Source organism: Entelurus aequoreus, linkage group LG21 (assembly GCF_033978785.1).
Source record: "Entelurus aequoreus isolate RoL-2023_Sb linkage group LG21, RoL_Eaeq_v1.1, whole genome shotgun sequence".
In the NCBI taxonomy this organism is placed as follows: domain Eukaryota; kingdom Metazoa; phylum Chordata; class Actinopteri; order Syngnathiformes; family Syngnathidae; genus Entelurus; species Entelurus aequoreus.
The window spans coordinates 46,320,701-46,339,453 of NC_084751.1; the positions used below are offsets into that span (position 1 = coordinate 46,320,701).

Consider the following 18,753-nt stretch of genomic DNA (forward strand, 5'->3'; position numbering starts at 1 on the left):
CCCTTTTGAGTTTTTGGAATTAAATATGTTCATACCTGCTACCCTGGTCCGGAAAAGTCAGTTTGCATCCCGGGAGAACAATCCTGGCAGTAAGTTGCGAAAACCCCCTCGTCATGACACCGGTTTTGTTTATTTTAGGTTTTCAGTGTTTTTACCCGTTTTTTTCTTAGTTGTCTGCAATAAAAAAAAGTGTGGCAAAAAAATCTGGATTATGGGGTGTAGGTGCAGTCTGATAAATTGACAATTTAACCCTTGTGGTAATGTTCATATTGTTGTTACTCAGCCAGCATTTGTGGGTCTGATGGACCCGTTGCATTTTGTGGTTTTTAATGCCTCACAATCAAACACTTATGTTAAAATACTGAACAGATGTTTATGTTTATTGGGATAAGGTAAACATCTGTTCAGTATTTTAACATAAAAAGTGTTTGATTGTGAGGCATTAAAAGCCACAAAATGCAACGGGTCCATCAGACCCACAAACGCTGGCTGAGCGCCATCTTTTGACACTTCTTCCACTCCCGTCCTTGCACGCTACACCGCTACAACAAAGATGACAGGGAGAAGACGCTGTCGAAGTGGAGGCACGTAAATAAGACCCGCCCACAAAACGGCGCATCCTGGAGAGACTGTCAGAAAGCGGCTTGAAGATGATGCTTAAAACATCATCTATGCAACATTTTGACCAAAGAACCACCATTACATGTTATGTAGACCAGTGGTCCCCAACCTTTTTGTAGCTGGGGACCGGTCAACGCTTGAAAATTTGCCCCATGGACTGGGGAGGGGGGGGGTTATTTTTTTATTTATTTATTTATTTTTTCATAAAGAAATACAATCATGTGTGCTTACGGACTGTATCCCTGCAGACTGTATCGATCTATATTGATATATAATGTATACATTGTGTTTTTTATGTTGATTTAATTTTAAAAAATAAAAATAAAAAATAAATAAATAAATAATTTCTTGCGCGGCCCGGTACCGATCTGATATAGACCACAAGGAAGTCTTTTACATTTAGAAAACAAAAATAATAATATGACTCCTTTAATAAAATCAAATAAAATCAAATCAACTTTATTTATAAAGCACATTTAAAATTTACCACAGGGGTAGCCAAAGTGCTGTACAATGGGCAGGTTAAAAATAATACGAGAACAGAGCAAACACAACACAACACAAACAGAACACGATAAAAAATAAATAAATACAATATAAAAACAAAAACAGGTTCACAGCAGGTGTATTATGGGGCGCCATTGCAGGATGGGTATCACTCAGCCATGGAATAAAAGTATGTTTTTAAGAGAGATTTAAAAACAGGAAGAGAGGAGGCTTGTCTAACACTCAGAGGTAGGTCGTTCCAGAGCTTGGGAGCAGCAGCAGCGAAAGCTCTGTCACCTCTAAGCTTCAGCCTTGCGTCCGGGACCGTCAGTAGCAGCTGATCGGCTGATCTTAGGGATCGGGTGGGGCAGTAAGGCTGAAGGAGGTCGGAGAGATATGTTGGCGCGAGGTTGTTTAGACATTTAAAAACAAAAGGAGTTTAAAATTGATTCTGTAACGCACAGGGAGCCAGTGAAGGGACGCTAATATAGGGGTGATGTGCTCACGTCTGCAGAGTTCTGCACGAGCTGCAGGCGGGCGAGGGAGGCCTGGCTAATGCCTACATACAGGGCATAAACGAGTCGAGATAAAAGGCGTGGATTAATGCGCCTTATATATGAAAAAAGATCGAAAATAGACCATTCATTGGCTGTGCGCCTCATAACTCGGTGCGCCCTATGGTCCGGAAAATACGGTAATCAAGATAGGGATTCTAAAACAGACGCAATTTGCTGAGTAATTTTGGTACGACCCAAAGATGAATTGGTTATGTTTCGATTAGGACAGCAATCATCATAAATATCGTTTTTGGAGGTCAATCCACTGCGACTTCTCAGCTTCTGTGCATTTCAGTTAACTTTGCTCGTTCATTAGCTTTAGATATCACATGTGGACATTAAAAAAAAATAAAAAACATGTCAATCTGTAAGACAACCAAATAAAAGGACTCACTGTAGATCCACTTCAAAAGTAGTGGGGATGTATGTGGAGTGCTGCTGGTGCCAGCTGCAGTAGAAGCCTTTAGGATAGGTGTTGGATCTACAGGTGATCACCGGCTCCCGAGGAGGAACTAGCAAGGAAAACAAAAGACAAATGATCAACTCCAGTAGGATTATTCATTAAATATGTCAGAGACAGAAATATACAGGAATGTCATTATATACAATGACTACATATTGACTGCTGAAATGGTTTGTGAACAGACGTCTGATTCACTTACAACCGATGAGTAGAACAATTGTTAACCAAATAATAGCCAAAAACTAATTGACAATAGTATCCCCTCATCATAGGTTTTTGTAACAGGAATTCGTTTGATTGATTGAAACTTTTATTAGTAGATTGCACAGTACAGTACATATTCCGTACAATTGACCACTAAATGGTAACACCCCAATAAGTTGTTCAACTTGTTTAAGTTCATCAATTCATGGTTAACACCGGAGGCAGCTCAAACTTATTTTAATGCAATGATTATGTCTCGTTTTTATTATTGTGGGCTTTCTCCTCCGCCGCTCCCAGTCTGTGGAACGCTCTCCCTGACCACCTGAGGGCACCACAGACTGTGGATGCTTTTAAAAAAAGGCTTGAAAACCCTTCTTTTTAAAACAAACTTTTTTTAGATATATGCTTACTAGTTTTAGCTATTTGGCTGTTCTAGTTTTTTTTTTTTTTTTTTTTTTAAATTGTCTTTTTATTTTAATTTTTGTTTAATACACTGTAGCACTTTGAGGTTGTTTACTCAATGTAAAAGGGCTTTTAACAAATAAAATCTATTATTATTTGTATTATTATTATTGTATAACATGTTGAACCCAGGCAAGCAAAATGACACAGAGGCCATCGGAAACTTAGCGCAAACAAATCGCTCAAAATCCTCGAGCGAAAACCACAACACCGCCATCACTGTTTAGTTCTCCAAAAATATAGATTGCTAACATTCAAAGATTGGCGTCAATACGAATGGCCCATCGAATCCTAAATAGCACAGCACCGGCGCCACTTAAGCACTTTGTCCAGTTTACATCTGCTGTGACAACTAGAAACACACCAACCTCCACCAGGGGGCAGTGTAGCTGTACCCAGATGTAAAAACTAATTTGCACAATCAGCCTTTTCATATAGAGCCATAAAGGAATGGAACGACCTCACAACAAAGTTGAAAAGTCTAACAGATTATTCTTCATTCACAATTGAAGTTAAAAAATCAAAGTTGCTCACACGGTCAATAAGGTGGGCACTATGATTGACATGCTTGTATTGTATAATAAATGTGTCAATGAAAGGGCATTTTATGACTTTTATTCAATTTGATTACATGCCTATAGTATAATTTTAATGTTATTGCATGATTTTTGTATCTCTTTAATTTAGGTAGCCAGGGACTCCAGATGGAAATTAGCATGGTACTAGAAGGTAAGAAAAGTTGGTTTTGCATAATATTGTGAAACAAAACGCTAGATAATGTGTTGCGGTCCTAATACACACACCGTATTAATACTTGTACCTCTGACTACGGTAGCCGTAATGGGCCGACAATCCATCAAGTGGTGCGGCTTCAAATTCGTACTAAAACATTTTGACACATTTTTGAGCGCCGTGTGTTCTAAATGTTCTATATTTTCAACGGAACATTTAACATTTTTGGTGTTGTTTCCTGGCGTCACATTGCAGCCTACACGTATCTCGTATGTGTGACTGCCATCTACTGGTCACACTCATCATTACACCATGTACCAAATAAAATTGCTTGGAGGTCGGTAAGCACAACCAGGCCTATTCCGTACATTAGGCTGGGATATTTGCCAGCGGGAAGAGGCTGGGAATAAGTGATGTGAACGTTTATTTTTCTACGTGCCCTGCGATTGGCTCGCGACCAGATTTTGGAGAAAATTAAAGGATTTTTGAAGTGCGCCTTACAGTCCGAAAAATACGGTACTTTTTGTGGTGTTCGGGTCTGTGGGACCCGTTTTCATTTTTTATTAAAAGAAAAATGATACAATTAATTAATTTTTCAAACTGAGACTCACTGACTTTGGCTCATTTTCTGTGAAGAACATATATCAGAATACATATTTAATGACCACACCCCCCCCTACACATTTATATTACATATAAGATGTCCGGGTCCACTGGACCCGGGGCTAATAGAAGTGTGGAAATTGATGTTCTGTGTACCACACACACACACACACACAAAACAGGCCTAGACAGGAGGAGGACAGAGTGTAGGTACACAGAACATCAGAGGGTCAAATGTGCGAGAAAATGAGAGCAGACAGTGTTGACAAACAATGTTGCAACCTTGTGCGGGAACCGCAGGTGCAGAAACACAAAAGAAGAATCCCTGTGGGATGCAAAAACTGGCAGAGAAATTTCCTGTGCAACGTTCATATTGTTGTTACTCAGCCAGCGTTTGTGCATGGGTCTGATGAACAGATGTTTATTGGGATAAGGTAAACATCTGTTCAGTATTTTAACATAAGAGTGTTTGATTGTGAGGCATTAAAAGCCACAAAATGCAACGGGTCCATCAGACCCACAAACGCTGGCTGAGTAACAACAATATGAACATTACACAAGGGTTGAAAAAAAAAAAGGACCGTCTTTTACGGACTATAAGGCGCACTTAAAATCCTTTCATTTTCTCAAAACTCGACAGTGCGCCTTGTAACCCGGTGCGCCTATTGTACGGGATCATTTTGGTTGCGCTTTCCGACCTCGGAGCTATTTTATTTGGTACATGGAGAAATTATAAGTGTGACCAGTAGATGGCAGTCATACATAAGAGTGTACATGCAATTCGACTCAAGTAAACAACACCAACACTTTAAAGTGTTCCATTGAAAATAAAGAACATTACACATGGCGCTCAAAAATCCGTCAAAATGTTTTAAAAGTGCTCCCCCTTTGTTCAACATATGAAATAACAAGTGTGTGTAAAAAATTGAAATGTGCCCCTTTTGGCCCAAATTAATTACAAAAATTAAATAAATATGTATATAGTGACATACTGTAATAACTTGAAGTAAATGAAGATTAAAAAATAATTACAAACAAAAAAAAAATACAAAATTAATTAACTAAAATCAGTCTTTTTCTCACAATGTGTCTTACAAAATTGGGAGCAATTTCTCTTATTCTTTCTGTTTCTGCAATATTGCAATATTTTCTGGTAAAATGACTACTTTTTTAATGCAAGATGGTGACATTTTTTGTATAAAATTCTGACTTTTATCACAATTTGGCCATTTTGTTGTTGTTCTTATAAAATAGTGACATTTTTTTAGTAAAATTATGACGGTTGTCATCACCAGGTAAAATTCCGATGATTATTATAATATTGCCAACATTTTAAAGTTTTCCTATAAACTTTCTTTTTTATGTAAAATTCTTACTTTTTAATGCACAAGGGTTAAATGTCACGACTGGGTCTACGGCGTGGTTTGTTCTCCCAGAAGGCAAAGGAAAATTGGCGCGGGCAAGGCGTGAATTTAAATACATGATTTATTTTTTTAACACCAATAAACTACAAAAAAAAGGAAGCAAACAAAAGGCGCGCACAAAGGCGGAAATACAAACTTGACTATGAACTAAAACTATGAACAATAAAACAAAAACACTAACTGTGGCATAAATGAACAAAACTTACTTGGTAAAGAACTGTGACAAGACATGGAGCAGAGTGATGAAATAGTGTGAGGACGCCAGGACGAACAACAGAAACAGACAGATTTAAATAGTGACGTGATCAGTGAAAACAGGTGCGTGACTCGAAACGTGGAACAGGTGCGTGACAAGACAGGTGAAAACTAATGGGTGACCATGGAAACCAAACCAAACAAGGAAGTGCAACCAGGAACTAAAAAGAGTCCAAAAAACAAACACATGGCCAAAACAAAAACTTGAACAGACATGACAAAAGTGTTCCATTGAAAATAAAGAACATTACACACGGCGCTCAAAAATCCGTCAAAATGTTTTAAAAGTGCTCCCCCTTTGGTCAACATATGAAATAACAAGTGTGTGTAAAAAATTGAAATGTGCCCCTTTTGGCCAAAATGAATTACAAAAATTAAATAAATATGTATATAGAGACATACTGTAATAACTTTAAGTAAATGATGAAGATTAAAAAATAATTACAAACAAAAAAAAATACAAAATTAATTAACTAAAATCAGTCTTTTTTTCACAATGTGTCTTACAAAATTGGGAGCAATTTCTCATATTCTTTCTGTTTCTGTAATATTGCAATATTTTCTAGTAAAATGATTACTTTTTTAATGCAAGATGGTGACATTTGTCGTACAAAATTCTGACTTTTATCACAATTTGGCCATTTTTTTTGTTGTTCTTATAAAATAGTGACATTTTTTTAGTAAAATTATGACGTTCGTCATCACCAGGTAAAATTCCGATGATTATTATAATATTGCCAACATTTTAAAGTTTTCCTATAAACTTTCTTTTTTATGTAAAAATCTTACTTTTTAATGCACAAGGGTTAAATACCAGACAGACACACAAGCCATTACGTAAAGTCCAACTACAGCAGAATAGAACGCTCCCAACATTTACTCTCTCCTAAAAGAAGTTGTGGAGGGGGGGGTGGTGGGTGTGTTGATGAAGAAAAGGAGAGTGATGGAAAAAGAGGTTAAAGAGCTGCAAAGGAGGGTTGGGAGGCAAGATTGCATGTGGATAAAAGAAGGATAGTGCAGTGGGAGCGAGGCGGATGAATGAAGGAGGTTGTCCAGAAGAAGTGATGTTATGCCAACTCTGGCCTCCCTGGAGATTAGGCTCTTTTCTTCTCAGCAACTGAAGCACACACTCGTCTGCCACTCCCTCTTCCTCTCTGCGGCTTTTTACCCTTTCCCCCCCCCAGAGTTATTTTTTTACAGGTAAAGGGAGGACAGAGTGCAGCCTGGCTAGCAGTATTTCAGTGGAGAAATAAATAATTACCCGGAGTCATTAATTCATCCGCTTGCCGTCTCATCTGTTTTAAGTGCCGGGGGAATTCATTTCACACTTGGCGCTTTGTTAGTTACAGTATGTTGCGCTGTATGGACGATATAAGACTCGCTATTAATTACCACACATATTGGACACTACATGCATCAGGTCCAGTTGAAAAACTGCATATGGGCAGCTTGGACCAAAACTATTCATTTTGGGGTTTATTATAGTGGCTGTAAAACGATAATAAATCACACTGAGTGTCACGACAGTTTACTGCGAGGATTGTTCTCCCAGGATGCAATCTGACATTTCTAGGGATGATGTTTGATAAGAAATTATCGAGTTCGAGCCTATTATCGAATCCTCTTATCGAACCGATTCCTTATCGATTCTCTTATTGAGTCCAAATAGGTTGTTGTGTATGGAAAAAAACACACAATATTTGGTTTAACAAAAGCTAACTTGTATTAAATAAGAAAACAATTTAATCTGATGAATAAATAAATATTGACTTTTACCCCCCTAAAAAATAAAATAAAATAAATAAATATTAACTGTTTACTGCGAGGATTGTTCTTCCAGGATGCAATCTGATATTTCTAGGGATGATGTTTGATAAGAAATTATCGAGTTCGAGCCTATTATCGAATCCTCTTATCGAACCGATTCCTTATCGATTCTCTTATTGAGTCCAAATAGGTTGTTGTGTATGGAAAAAAACACACAATATTTGGTTTAACAAAAGCTAACTTGTATTAAATAAGAAAACAATTTAATCTGATGAATAAATAAATATTGACTTTTACCCCCCTAAAAAATAAAATAAAATAAATAAATATTAACTGTTTACTGCGAGGATTGTTCTTCCAGGATGCAATCTGATATTTCTAGGGATGATGTTTGATAAGAAATTATCGAGTTCGAGCCTATTATCGAATCCTCTTATCGAACCGATTCCTTATCGATTCTCTTATCGAGTCCAGATAGGTTGTTGTATATGGAAAAAAAAACACAATATTTGGTTTAACAAAAGCTCACTTTTATTAAATAAGAAAACAATTTAATCTGATGAATAAATAAATATTGACTTTTACCCCCCTAAAAAATAAAATAAAATAAATAAATATTAACTGTTTACTGCGAGGATTGTTCTTCCAGGATGCAATCTGATATTTCTAGGGATGATGTTTGATAAGAAATTATCGAGTTCGAGCCTATTATCGAATCCTCTTATCGAACCGATTCCTTATCGATTCTCTTATCGAGTCCAGATAGGTTGTTGTATATGGAAAAAAACACACAATATTTGGTTTAACAAAAGCTCACTTTTATTATACAAGAAAACAATTTAATCTGATAAATAAATAAATATTGACTTTTACCCCCCTAAAAAATAAAATAAAATAAATACATATTAACTGTTTACTGCGAGGATTGTTCTCCCAGGATGCAATCTGATATTTCTAGGGATGATGTTTGATGAGAAATTATCGAGTTCGAGCCTATTATCGAATCCTCTTATCGAACCGATTCCTTATCGATTCTCTTATCGAGTCCAGATAGGTTGTTGTATATGGAAAAAAACACACAATATTTGGTTTAACAAAAGCTCACTTTTATTATACAAGAAAACAATTTAATCTGATAAATAAATAAATATTGACTTTTACCCCCCTAAAAAATAAAATGAAATAAATACATATTAACTGTTTACTGCGAGGATTGTTCTCCCAGGATGCAATCTGATATTTCTAGGGATGATGTTTGATAAGAAATTATCGAGTTCGAGCCTATTATCGAATCCTCTTATCGAACCGATTCCTTATCGATTCTCTTATCGAGTCCAGATAGGTTGTTGTATATGGAAAAAAACACACAATATTTGGTTTAACAAAAGCTCACTTTTATTATATAAGAAAATAATTTAATCTGATAAATAAATAAATATTGACTTTTACCCACCTAAAAAATAAAATAAAATAAATAAATATTAACTGTTTACTGCGAGGATTGTTCTCCCAGGATGCAATCTGATATTTCTAGGGATGATGTTTGATAAGAAATTATCGAGTTCGAGCCTATTATCGAATCCTCTTATCGAACCGATTCCTTATCGATTCTCTTATTGAGTCCAAATAGGTTGTTGTATATGGAAAAAAACACACAATATTTGGTTTAACAAAAGCTCACTTTTATTAAATAAGAAAACAATTTAATCTGATGAATAAATAAATATTGACTTTTACCCCCCTAAAAAATAAAATAAAATAAATAAATATTAACTGTTTACTGCGAGGATTGTTCTTCCAGGATGCAATCTGATATTTCTAGGGATGATGTTTGATAAGAAATTATCGAGTTCGAGCCTATTATGGAATCCTCTTATCGAACCGATTCCTTATCGATTCTCTTATCGAGTCCAGATAGGTTGTTGTATATGGAAAAAAAAACACAATATTTGGTTTAACAAAAGCTCACTTTTATTAAATAAGAAAACAATTTAATCTGATGAATAAATAAATATTGACTTTTACCCCCCTAAAAAATTAAATAAAATAAATAAATATTAACTGTTTACTGCGAGGATTGTTCTTCCAGGATGCAATCTGATATTTCTAGGGATGATGTTTGATAAGAAATTATCGAGTTCGAGCCTATTATCGAATCCTCTTATCGAACCGATTCCTTATCGATTCTCTTATCGAGTCCAGATAGGTTGTTGTATATGGAAAAAAACACACAATATTTGGTTTAACAAAAGCTCACTTTTATTATACAAGAAAACAATTTAATCTGATAAATAAATAAATATTGACTTTTACCCCCCTAAAAAATAAAATAAAATAAATACATATTAACTGTTTACTGCGAGGATTGTTCTCCCAGGATGCAATCTGATATTTCTAGGGATGATGTTTGATGAGAAATTATCGAGTTCGAGCCTATTATCGAATCCTCTTATCGAACCGATTCCTTATCGATTCTCTTATCGAGTCCAGATAGGTTGTTGTATATGGAAAAAAACACACAATATTTGGTTTAACAAAAGCTCACTTTTATTATACAAGAAAACAATTTAATCTGATAAATAAATAAATATTGACTTTTACCCCCCTAAAAAATAAAATGAAATAAATACATATTAACTGTTTACTGCGAGGATTGTTCTCCCAGGATGCAATCTGATATTTCTAGGGATGATGTTTGATAAGAAATTATCGAGTTCGAGCCTATTATCGAATCCTCTTATCGAACCGATTCCTTATCGATTCTCTTATCGAGTCCAGATAGGTTGTTGTATATGGAAAAAAACACACAATATTTGGTTTAACAAAAGCTCACTTTTATTATATAAGAAAATAATTTAATCTGATAAATAAATAAATATTGACTTTTACCCACCTAAAAAATAAAATAAAATAAATAAATATTAACTGTTTACTGCGAGGATTGTTCTCCCAGGATGCAATCTGATATTTCTAGGGATGATGTTTGATAAGAAATTATCGAGTTCGAGCCTATTATCGAATCCTCTTATCGAACCGATTCCTTATCGATTCTCTTATTGAGTCCAAATAGGTTGTTGTATATGGAAAAAAACACACAATATTTGGTTTAACAAAAGCTCACTTTTATTAAATAAGAAAACAATTTAATCTGATGAATAAATAAATATTGACTTTTACCCCCCTAAAAAATAAAATAAAATAAATAAATATTAACTGTTTACTGCGAGGATTGTTCTTCCAGGATGCAATCTGATATTTCTAGGGATGATGTTTGATAAGAAATTATCGAGTTCGAGCCTATTATGGAATCCTCTTATCGAACCGATTCCTTATCGATTCTCTTATCGAGTCCAGATAGGTTGTTGTATATGGAAAAAAAAACACAATATTTGGTTTAACAAAAGCTCACTTTTATTAAATAAGAAAACAATTTAATCTGATGAATAAATAAATATTGACTTTTACCCCCCTAAAAAATAAAATAAAATAAATAAATATTAACTGTTTACTGCGAGGATTGTTCTTCCAGGATGCAATCTGATATTTCTAGGGATGATGTTTGATAAGAAATTATCGAGTTCGAGCCTATTATCGAATCCTCTTATCGAACCGATTCCTTATCGATTCTCTTATCGAGTCCAGATAGGTTGTTGTATATGGAAAAAAACACACAATATTTGGTTTAACAAAAGCTCACTTTTATTATACAAGAAAACAATTTAATCTGATAAATAAATAAATATTGACTTTTACCCCCCTAAAAAATAAAATAAAATAAATACATATTAACTGTTTACTGCGAGGATTGTTCTCCCAGGATGCAATCTGATATTTCTAGGGATGATGTTTGATGAGAAATTATCGAGTTCGAGCCTATTATCGAATCCTCTTATCCAACCGATTCCTTATCGATTCTCTTATCGAGTCCAGATAGGTTGTTGTATATGGAAAAAAACACACAATATTTGGTTTAACAAAAGCTCACTTTTATTATACAAGAAAACAATTTAATCTGATAAATAAATAAATATTGACTTTTACCCCCCTAAAAAATAAAATGAAATAAATACATATTAACTGTTTACTGCGAGGATTGTTCTCCCAGGATGCAATCTGATATTTCTAGGGATGATGTTTGATAAGAAATTATCGAGTTCGAGCCTATTATCGAATCCTCTTATCGAACCGATTCCTTATCGATTCTCTTATCGAGTCCAGATAGGTTGTTGTATATGGAAAAAAACACACAATATTTGGTTTAACAAAAGCTCACTTTTATTATATAAGAAAATAATTTAATCTGATAAATAAATAAATATTGACTTTTACCCACCTAAAAAATAAAATAAAATAAATAAATATTAACTGTTTACTGCGAGGATTGTTCTCCCAGGATGCAATCTGATATTTCTAGGGATGATGTTTGATAAGAAATTATCGAGTTCGAGCCTATTATCGAATCCTCTTATCGAACCGATTCCTTATCGATTCTCTTATTGAGTCCAAATAGGTTGTTGTATATGGAAAAAAACACACAATATTTGGTTTAACAAAAGCTCACTTTTATTAAATAAGAAAACAATTTAATCTGATGAATAAATAAATATTGACTTTTACCCCCTAAAAAATAAAATCAAATAAATAAATATGAACTGTTTACTGCGAGGATTGTTCTCCCAGGATGCAATCTGATATTTCTAGGGATTATGTTTGATAAGAAATTATCGAGTTCGAGCCTATTATCGAATCCTCTTATCGAACCGATTCCTTATCGATTCTCTTATCGAGTCCAGATAGGTTGTTGTATATGGAAAAAAACACACAATATTTGGTTTAACAAAAGCTCACTTTTATTAAATAAGAAAACAATTTAATCTGATAAATAAATAAATATTGACTTTTACCCCCCTAAAAAATAAAATAAAATAAATAAATATCTGTGTTGGCCCTGCGATGAGATGGCGACTTGTCCAGGGTGTACCCTGCCTTCCGCCCGATTGTAGCTGAGATAGGCTCCAGCGCCCCCCGCGACCCCGAAGGGAATAAGCGGTAGAAAATGGATGAATGGAATATTAACTGTTTACTGCGAGGATTGTTCTCCCAGGATGCAATCTGATATTTCTAGGGATGATGTTTGATAAGAAATTATCGAGTTCGAGCCTATTATCGAATCCTCTTATCGAACCGATTCCTTATCGATTCTCTTATCGAGTCCAAATAGGTTGTTGTATATGGAAAAAAACACACAATATTTGGTTTAACAAAAGCTCACTTTTATTATATAAGAAAACAATTTAATCTGATAAATAAATAAATATTGACTTTTACCCCCCTATTTAAAAAAACAATTTTTTTTTTTTTTTATTTTTTTTTTACAGAAAGAAATACAATCATGTGTGCTTATGGACTGTATCCCTGCAGGCTGTATTGATCTATATTGACATAGAATGTATATATTGTGTTTTTTATGTTGATTTCATTAAAAAAAAAATAAAAAATAAAAAAAAAAAAAATAAATAAATAAATAAATTCTTGTGAAAGAACCAAACCACCGGACCAATCGGTCCGGTGGTTGGGGACCACTGATCTAGACAACAGATCATGACAACTGCGAGCTCTTTTGGCGGTCTAGTAATCATATTGTAAATGAATCCCCCTGTTACAGTGCCAAAAATATGTATTATTATAACTGATGGCAAGTTACCGTATTTTTCGGACTATAAGGCGCACTTAAAATCCTGTCATTTTCTCAAAAATGGACAGTGCGCCGTATGTAGTGTACGTATTAATTCTGGTTGTGCTTACCCATTTTATTTGGTACGTGGTGTAATGATAAGTGTGACCAGTAGACGGGAGTCACTCATAAAACATTTGCGTGGACTGCAGGTTGACGCCTGTTAAATAAATGACGTAAGCAAGCAACACCATAACTTTGATGTTTCATTGAAAATATAGAACATTACACAAAATCCGTCAAAATGTTTTAGAGCGACTTTGGTCAGCTACAAAGTCGCACCGCTTGATGGATTATCGGAACCATACACGCTACCGTAGTCACTGTGCTTCAACATACGGGTATTATTACGGTGTGTGTATATTAGCACCTACCAAACCCAAAACCAGTGAAGTTGGCACGATGTGTAAAATCGCTAATAAAAAGAGAATACAATGATTTGCAAATCCTTTTCAACTTATATTCAATTGAATAGACTGCAAAGACAAGATCCTTAATGTTCAAACTGGAAAATGTTATTTTTTTGCAAATATTAGCTCATTTGGAATTTGATGCCTGCAACTTGTTTCAAAAAAGTGGCAAAAAAGACTGATAAAGTTGAGGAATGCTCATCAAACGCTTATTTGGAACATCCCACAGGTGAACAGGCTAATTGGGAACAGGTGGGTGCCATGATTGGGTATAAAAGCAGCTTCCATGAAATGCTCAGTCATTCACAAACAAGGACGGGGCGAGGGTCACCACTTTGTCAACAAATGCCTGAGCAAACTGTCGAACAGTTTAAGAACAACATTTCTCAACCAGCTATTGCAAGGAATTTAGGGATTTCACCATCTACAATCTGTAATATCATCAAAAGGTTCAGAGCATCTGGAGAAATCACTGCACATAAGCGGCAAAGCGCATGCCCTTAGATCCCTCAGGCGGTACTGCATCAAAAAGCGACATCAGTGTGTAAAGGATATCGCCACATGGGCTTCAGAAAACCACTGACAGTAACTACAGTTGGTCGCTACATCTGTAAGTGCAAGTTAAAACTCTACTATGCAAAGCGAAAGCCATTTATCAACAACACCCAGAAATTCCGCCGGCTTCGCTGGGCCCGAGCTCATCTAAGATGGACTGATACAAAGTGGAAAAGTGTTCTGTGGTCTGACGAGTCCAAATTTCAAATTGTTTTTGGAAACTGTGGACGTCGTGTCCTCCGGACCAAAGAGGAAAAGAACCATGTTATAGGCTGTTATAGGCGCAAAGTTCAAAAGCTAGCATCTGTGATGGTATGGGGGTTTATTTGATGTGTATTTAGGATCTGCATAAGTACCGAAAATGTGCACGTGTCCGCCATTGCAGTCCACGACATACTCAATAAGCTCCGTCTTTTTCTCTATCTTCTTGGTAGGACATTTATCTTGCGCTGTTGCCATTTGTAATATGAAGTAGCTTATATATCTAACTAATATCTGTCAGTAGACTAGCTATGGAAGCGCTAAAATCTACTGGTACAACAAAGATGGCGGGGTGAAGGCGTTGTCGAAGGTGAGCCGCGTGAAAAAGACTACCCACAACGTTGCATCTGGAAGCAAGTGTCAGAAAACGACTTAAAGTTGATGTGTAAAACATCATCTATGCGACATTTCGACCAAAGACCCACCATTACATGTTATGTAGACCACAAGGAAGTCTTTTAAATGAAGAAAAAATGCGCCAGTGCGTCGTGTGGTCCGAAAAATACGGTAGATATTATTACTTAAAGTATAACATTTTGATTGAAATTATTACATTATTTTAACATTATACACTACCGTTCAAAAGTTTGGGGTCACATTGAAATGTCCTTATTTTTGAAGGAAAAGCACTGTACTTTTCAATGAAGATAACTTGAAACTAGTCTTAACTTGAAAGAAATACACTCTATACATTGCTAATGTGGTAAATGACTATTCTAGCTGCAAATGTCTGCTTTTTGGTGCAATATCTACATAGGTGTATAGAGGCCCATTTCCAGCAACTATCACTCCAGTGTTCTAACGGTACAAAGTGTTTGCTCATTGGCTCAGAAGGCTAACTGATGATTAGAAAACCCTTGTGCAATCATGTTCACACATCTGAAAACACTTTAGCTCGTTACAGAAGCTACAAAACTGACCTTCCTTTGAGCAGATTGAGTTTCTGGAGCATCACATTTGTGGGGTCAAAATGGCCAGAAAAAGAGAACTTTCATCTGAAACTCGACAGTCTATTCTTGTTCTTAGAAATGAAGGCTATTCCACTAAATTGTTTGGGTGACCCCAAACTTTTGAACGGTAGTGTATACTTTATTTAACCAGGTACACCTAATTAAGTTAAGACACAAATCACGCTTGATAGGTTAATTGGAGAACTTACTGTAGATTGCCTATTGCCAAGGGCCACCCTTAACACCTCTTTTTCCACTTTTTTAAAATCAAACTTGAATTTAATTTGATGCATGTTTTGACCTAAAATGAGTTCATGGGAAATACATTTTTAAATTAGTTATTTTAATGCCACATTTAGCATCATTAGAACATGAAGTTGCCTATGTTCCAGGCACATCTCCAGCCAGGCTTCGATCCAAGTACGTTTGTTTACCAGCCTAGCACTAACACTGTGCACCACAGGGGACGACGCAACTGGGGAAATTTGCCAGCGGGAAGGGGCCGGGAATACGTTTGCAAGCGAACGTGAGCGTGCAAGTTCACTTCTCTACGTGCCCTGCGATTGGCTGGCCAGCAGTTCAAGGTGATTTCAACGTGAATGGTACGTAACTGATTTCTATGTGTATGTACCAAGAAGGAACTTATTAAAGGATGTTGAGGATGTGGATGAAGGTGTAGATATAACAATTGATTTTTACTTTTGTTGGCCATTTTAATTCTCTGCGGGGTTTGGCTACCTTCCCAGAATGCAAATTGTTTTGCCTGCTAACTAACAAATGAACGGTCGATAATTACCAACGCATAATACCTCGTGCCCGTGAATTTTCTCATTCACCCAGGTCATTCTATTCTCAGGGCTTTGAATCGATCACAACTGGACCGTTCAGTTTGTCTTAGAAGATGTTTTGCCTCTTATCAGAGCAGAATAAGTCAGTTCATGCTCAAAGACTTAGACAGGACAGCTCTAGTCTGGGAGCCTGGTGACAGATCCAAAGTAAAAACCCTCCTTTATGTGACTAGACCAGGCATTGCCGATGGATGGATTGTTGGCTGGATATCAAGTTCACGTGAGTTAACAGTGCAAGATAACATTTTGTAACAACTCTATGCTCGAGTGACTTTGTAACTTACTCCATTACAGTGTGTGATTGTACCTAATGAAAGGCCTAGAGAGTGATAACCCCCCTTTTCATGTGGTCACTGGTAACATATCCTTCTCAGATAGAGTCGTGGTCAATTTTTGTTACATCTGACATCACAAGGACAAAGATAAGACCTTCTGGAGGAAAGTTCTTTGGTCAGATGAAACGAAAATTGAGATGTTTGGCCACAATACCCAGCAATATGTTTGGAAGAGAAAAGATGAGGCCTTTAATCCCAGGAACACCACTCCTACCGTCAAGCATGGTTGTGGTAGTAATATGCTCTGGGCCTGTTTTGCTGCCAATGGAACTGGTACTTTACAGAAAGTAAATGGGACAATGAAAAAGGAGAATTACCTGACTGGACTGGACTCTCACTATTATGTTAGATCCACTATGGACTGGACTCTCAAACTATTATGTTACATCCACTATGGACTGGACTCTCACTATTACGTTAGATCCACTATGGACTGGACTCTCACTATTATTTAGATCCACTATGGACTGGACTCTCACTATTATGTTAGATCCACTATGGACTGGACTCTCACACTATTATGTTGGATCCACTATGGACTGGACTCTCACTATTATGTTAGATCCACTATGGACTGGACTCTCACTATTATTGAGATCCACTATGGACTGGACTCTCACTATTATGTTAGATCCACTATGGACTGGACTCTCACAATAGTATGTTAGATCCACTATGGACTGGACTCTCACACTATTATGTTAGATCCACTATGGACTGGACTCTCACTATTATGTTAGATCCACTATGGATTGGACTCTCACAATATTATGTTAGATCCACTATGGACTGGACTCTCACTATTATATTAGATCCACTATGGACTGGACTCTCACAATATTATGTTAGATCCACTATGGACTGGACTCTCACTATTATGTTAGATCCACTATGGACTGGACTCTCACTATTATTTAGATCCACTATGGACTGGACTGTCACAATATTATGCTAGATGCACTCGGCATCCATTGCACGGGTCGCCTGGGGGGGGTGGGGGTGTGGGGGGGAGGTTGGTTGCCCTCCATTGTTTCTCAATGCCATCCAATTTGGTTGAGTTTGTTCTTGCCCTGATGTGGGATCTGAGCCGAGGATGTCGTTGTGGCTTGTGCAGCCCTTCGAGACACCCGTGATTTAGGGCTATATAAGTAAACGTTGAGGGCAGCACGGTGGAACGAGGGGTTAGTGCGTCTGCCTCACAATACGAAGGTCCTGGGTTCGATCCTGCGCTCGGGATCTTTGTGTGTGGAGTTTGAATCTTCTCCCTCGTGACTGCGTGGGTTCCTTCCGGGTACTCGGGCTTCCTCCCACCTCCAAAGACATGCACCTGGGGATAGGCCCCTCCCACCTTCAAAGACATGCACCTGGGGATAGGCCCCTCCCACCTCCAAAGACATGCACCTGGGGATAGGTTGATTGGCAACACTAAATGGTCCCTAGTGTGTGAATGTGAGTGTGAATGTTGTCTGTTTATCTGTGTTGGCCCTGTGATGCCTTCCGCCCGATTGTAGCTGAGATAGGCTCCAGTGCCCTCCGCTACCCCGAAGGGAATAATCGGTAGAAAATAGATGGATAGATGGAAGTAAACATTGATTGATTGATTGATTGACCTTCAAATTCTTCAGGATAACCTAAAATCATCAGCCCAGAGGTTGGCTCTTGGGCGCAGTTGGGTGTTCCAACAGGACAATGACCCCAAACACACGGGAATGGCTAAATCAGGCTAGAATGAAGGTTTTAGAATGGCCTTCCCAAAGTCCTGACTTAAACGTGTGGACAATGCTGAAGAAACAAGTCCATGTCAGAAAACCAACACATTTAGCTGAACTGCACCAATTTTGTCAAGACGAGTGGACAAAAATTCAACTAGAAGCTTGCCAGAAGCTTGTTGATGGCTACCAAAAGCGCCTTATTGCAGTGAAACTTGCCAAGGGACATGTAAGCAAATATTAGTATGTAAACTTTTGACCCAGCACATTTGCTAACATTTTCAGTAGACCCATAATAAATTCATAAAAGAAGCAAACTTCATGAATGTTTTATGTGACCAACAAGTATGTGCTCCAATCACTCTATCACAAACAAA

The 18,753-nt window shown here is 36.7% G+C and overlaps 1 protein-coding gene across 1 annotated transcript in view; it reads right to left on the bottom strand.

Annotated features, from left to right (window-relative positions):
• LOC133638627 (ciliary neurotrophic factor receptor subunit alpha-like) overlaps positions 1-18,753 on the bottom strand; it is a 672,972-nt gene that overhangs the window by 117,488 nt on the left and 536,731 nt on the right. Inside the window, exon 5 of the mRNA XM_062031418.1 lies at positions 2,059-2,176. Within this exon, the coding sequence (XP_061887402.1) occupies positions 2,059-2,176 (118 nt within the window). The remainder of the gene's footprint in view (positions 1-2,058; positions 2,177-18,753) is intronic.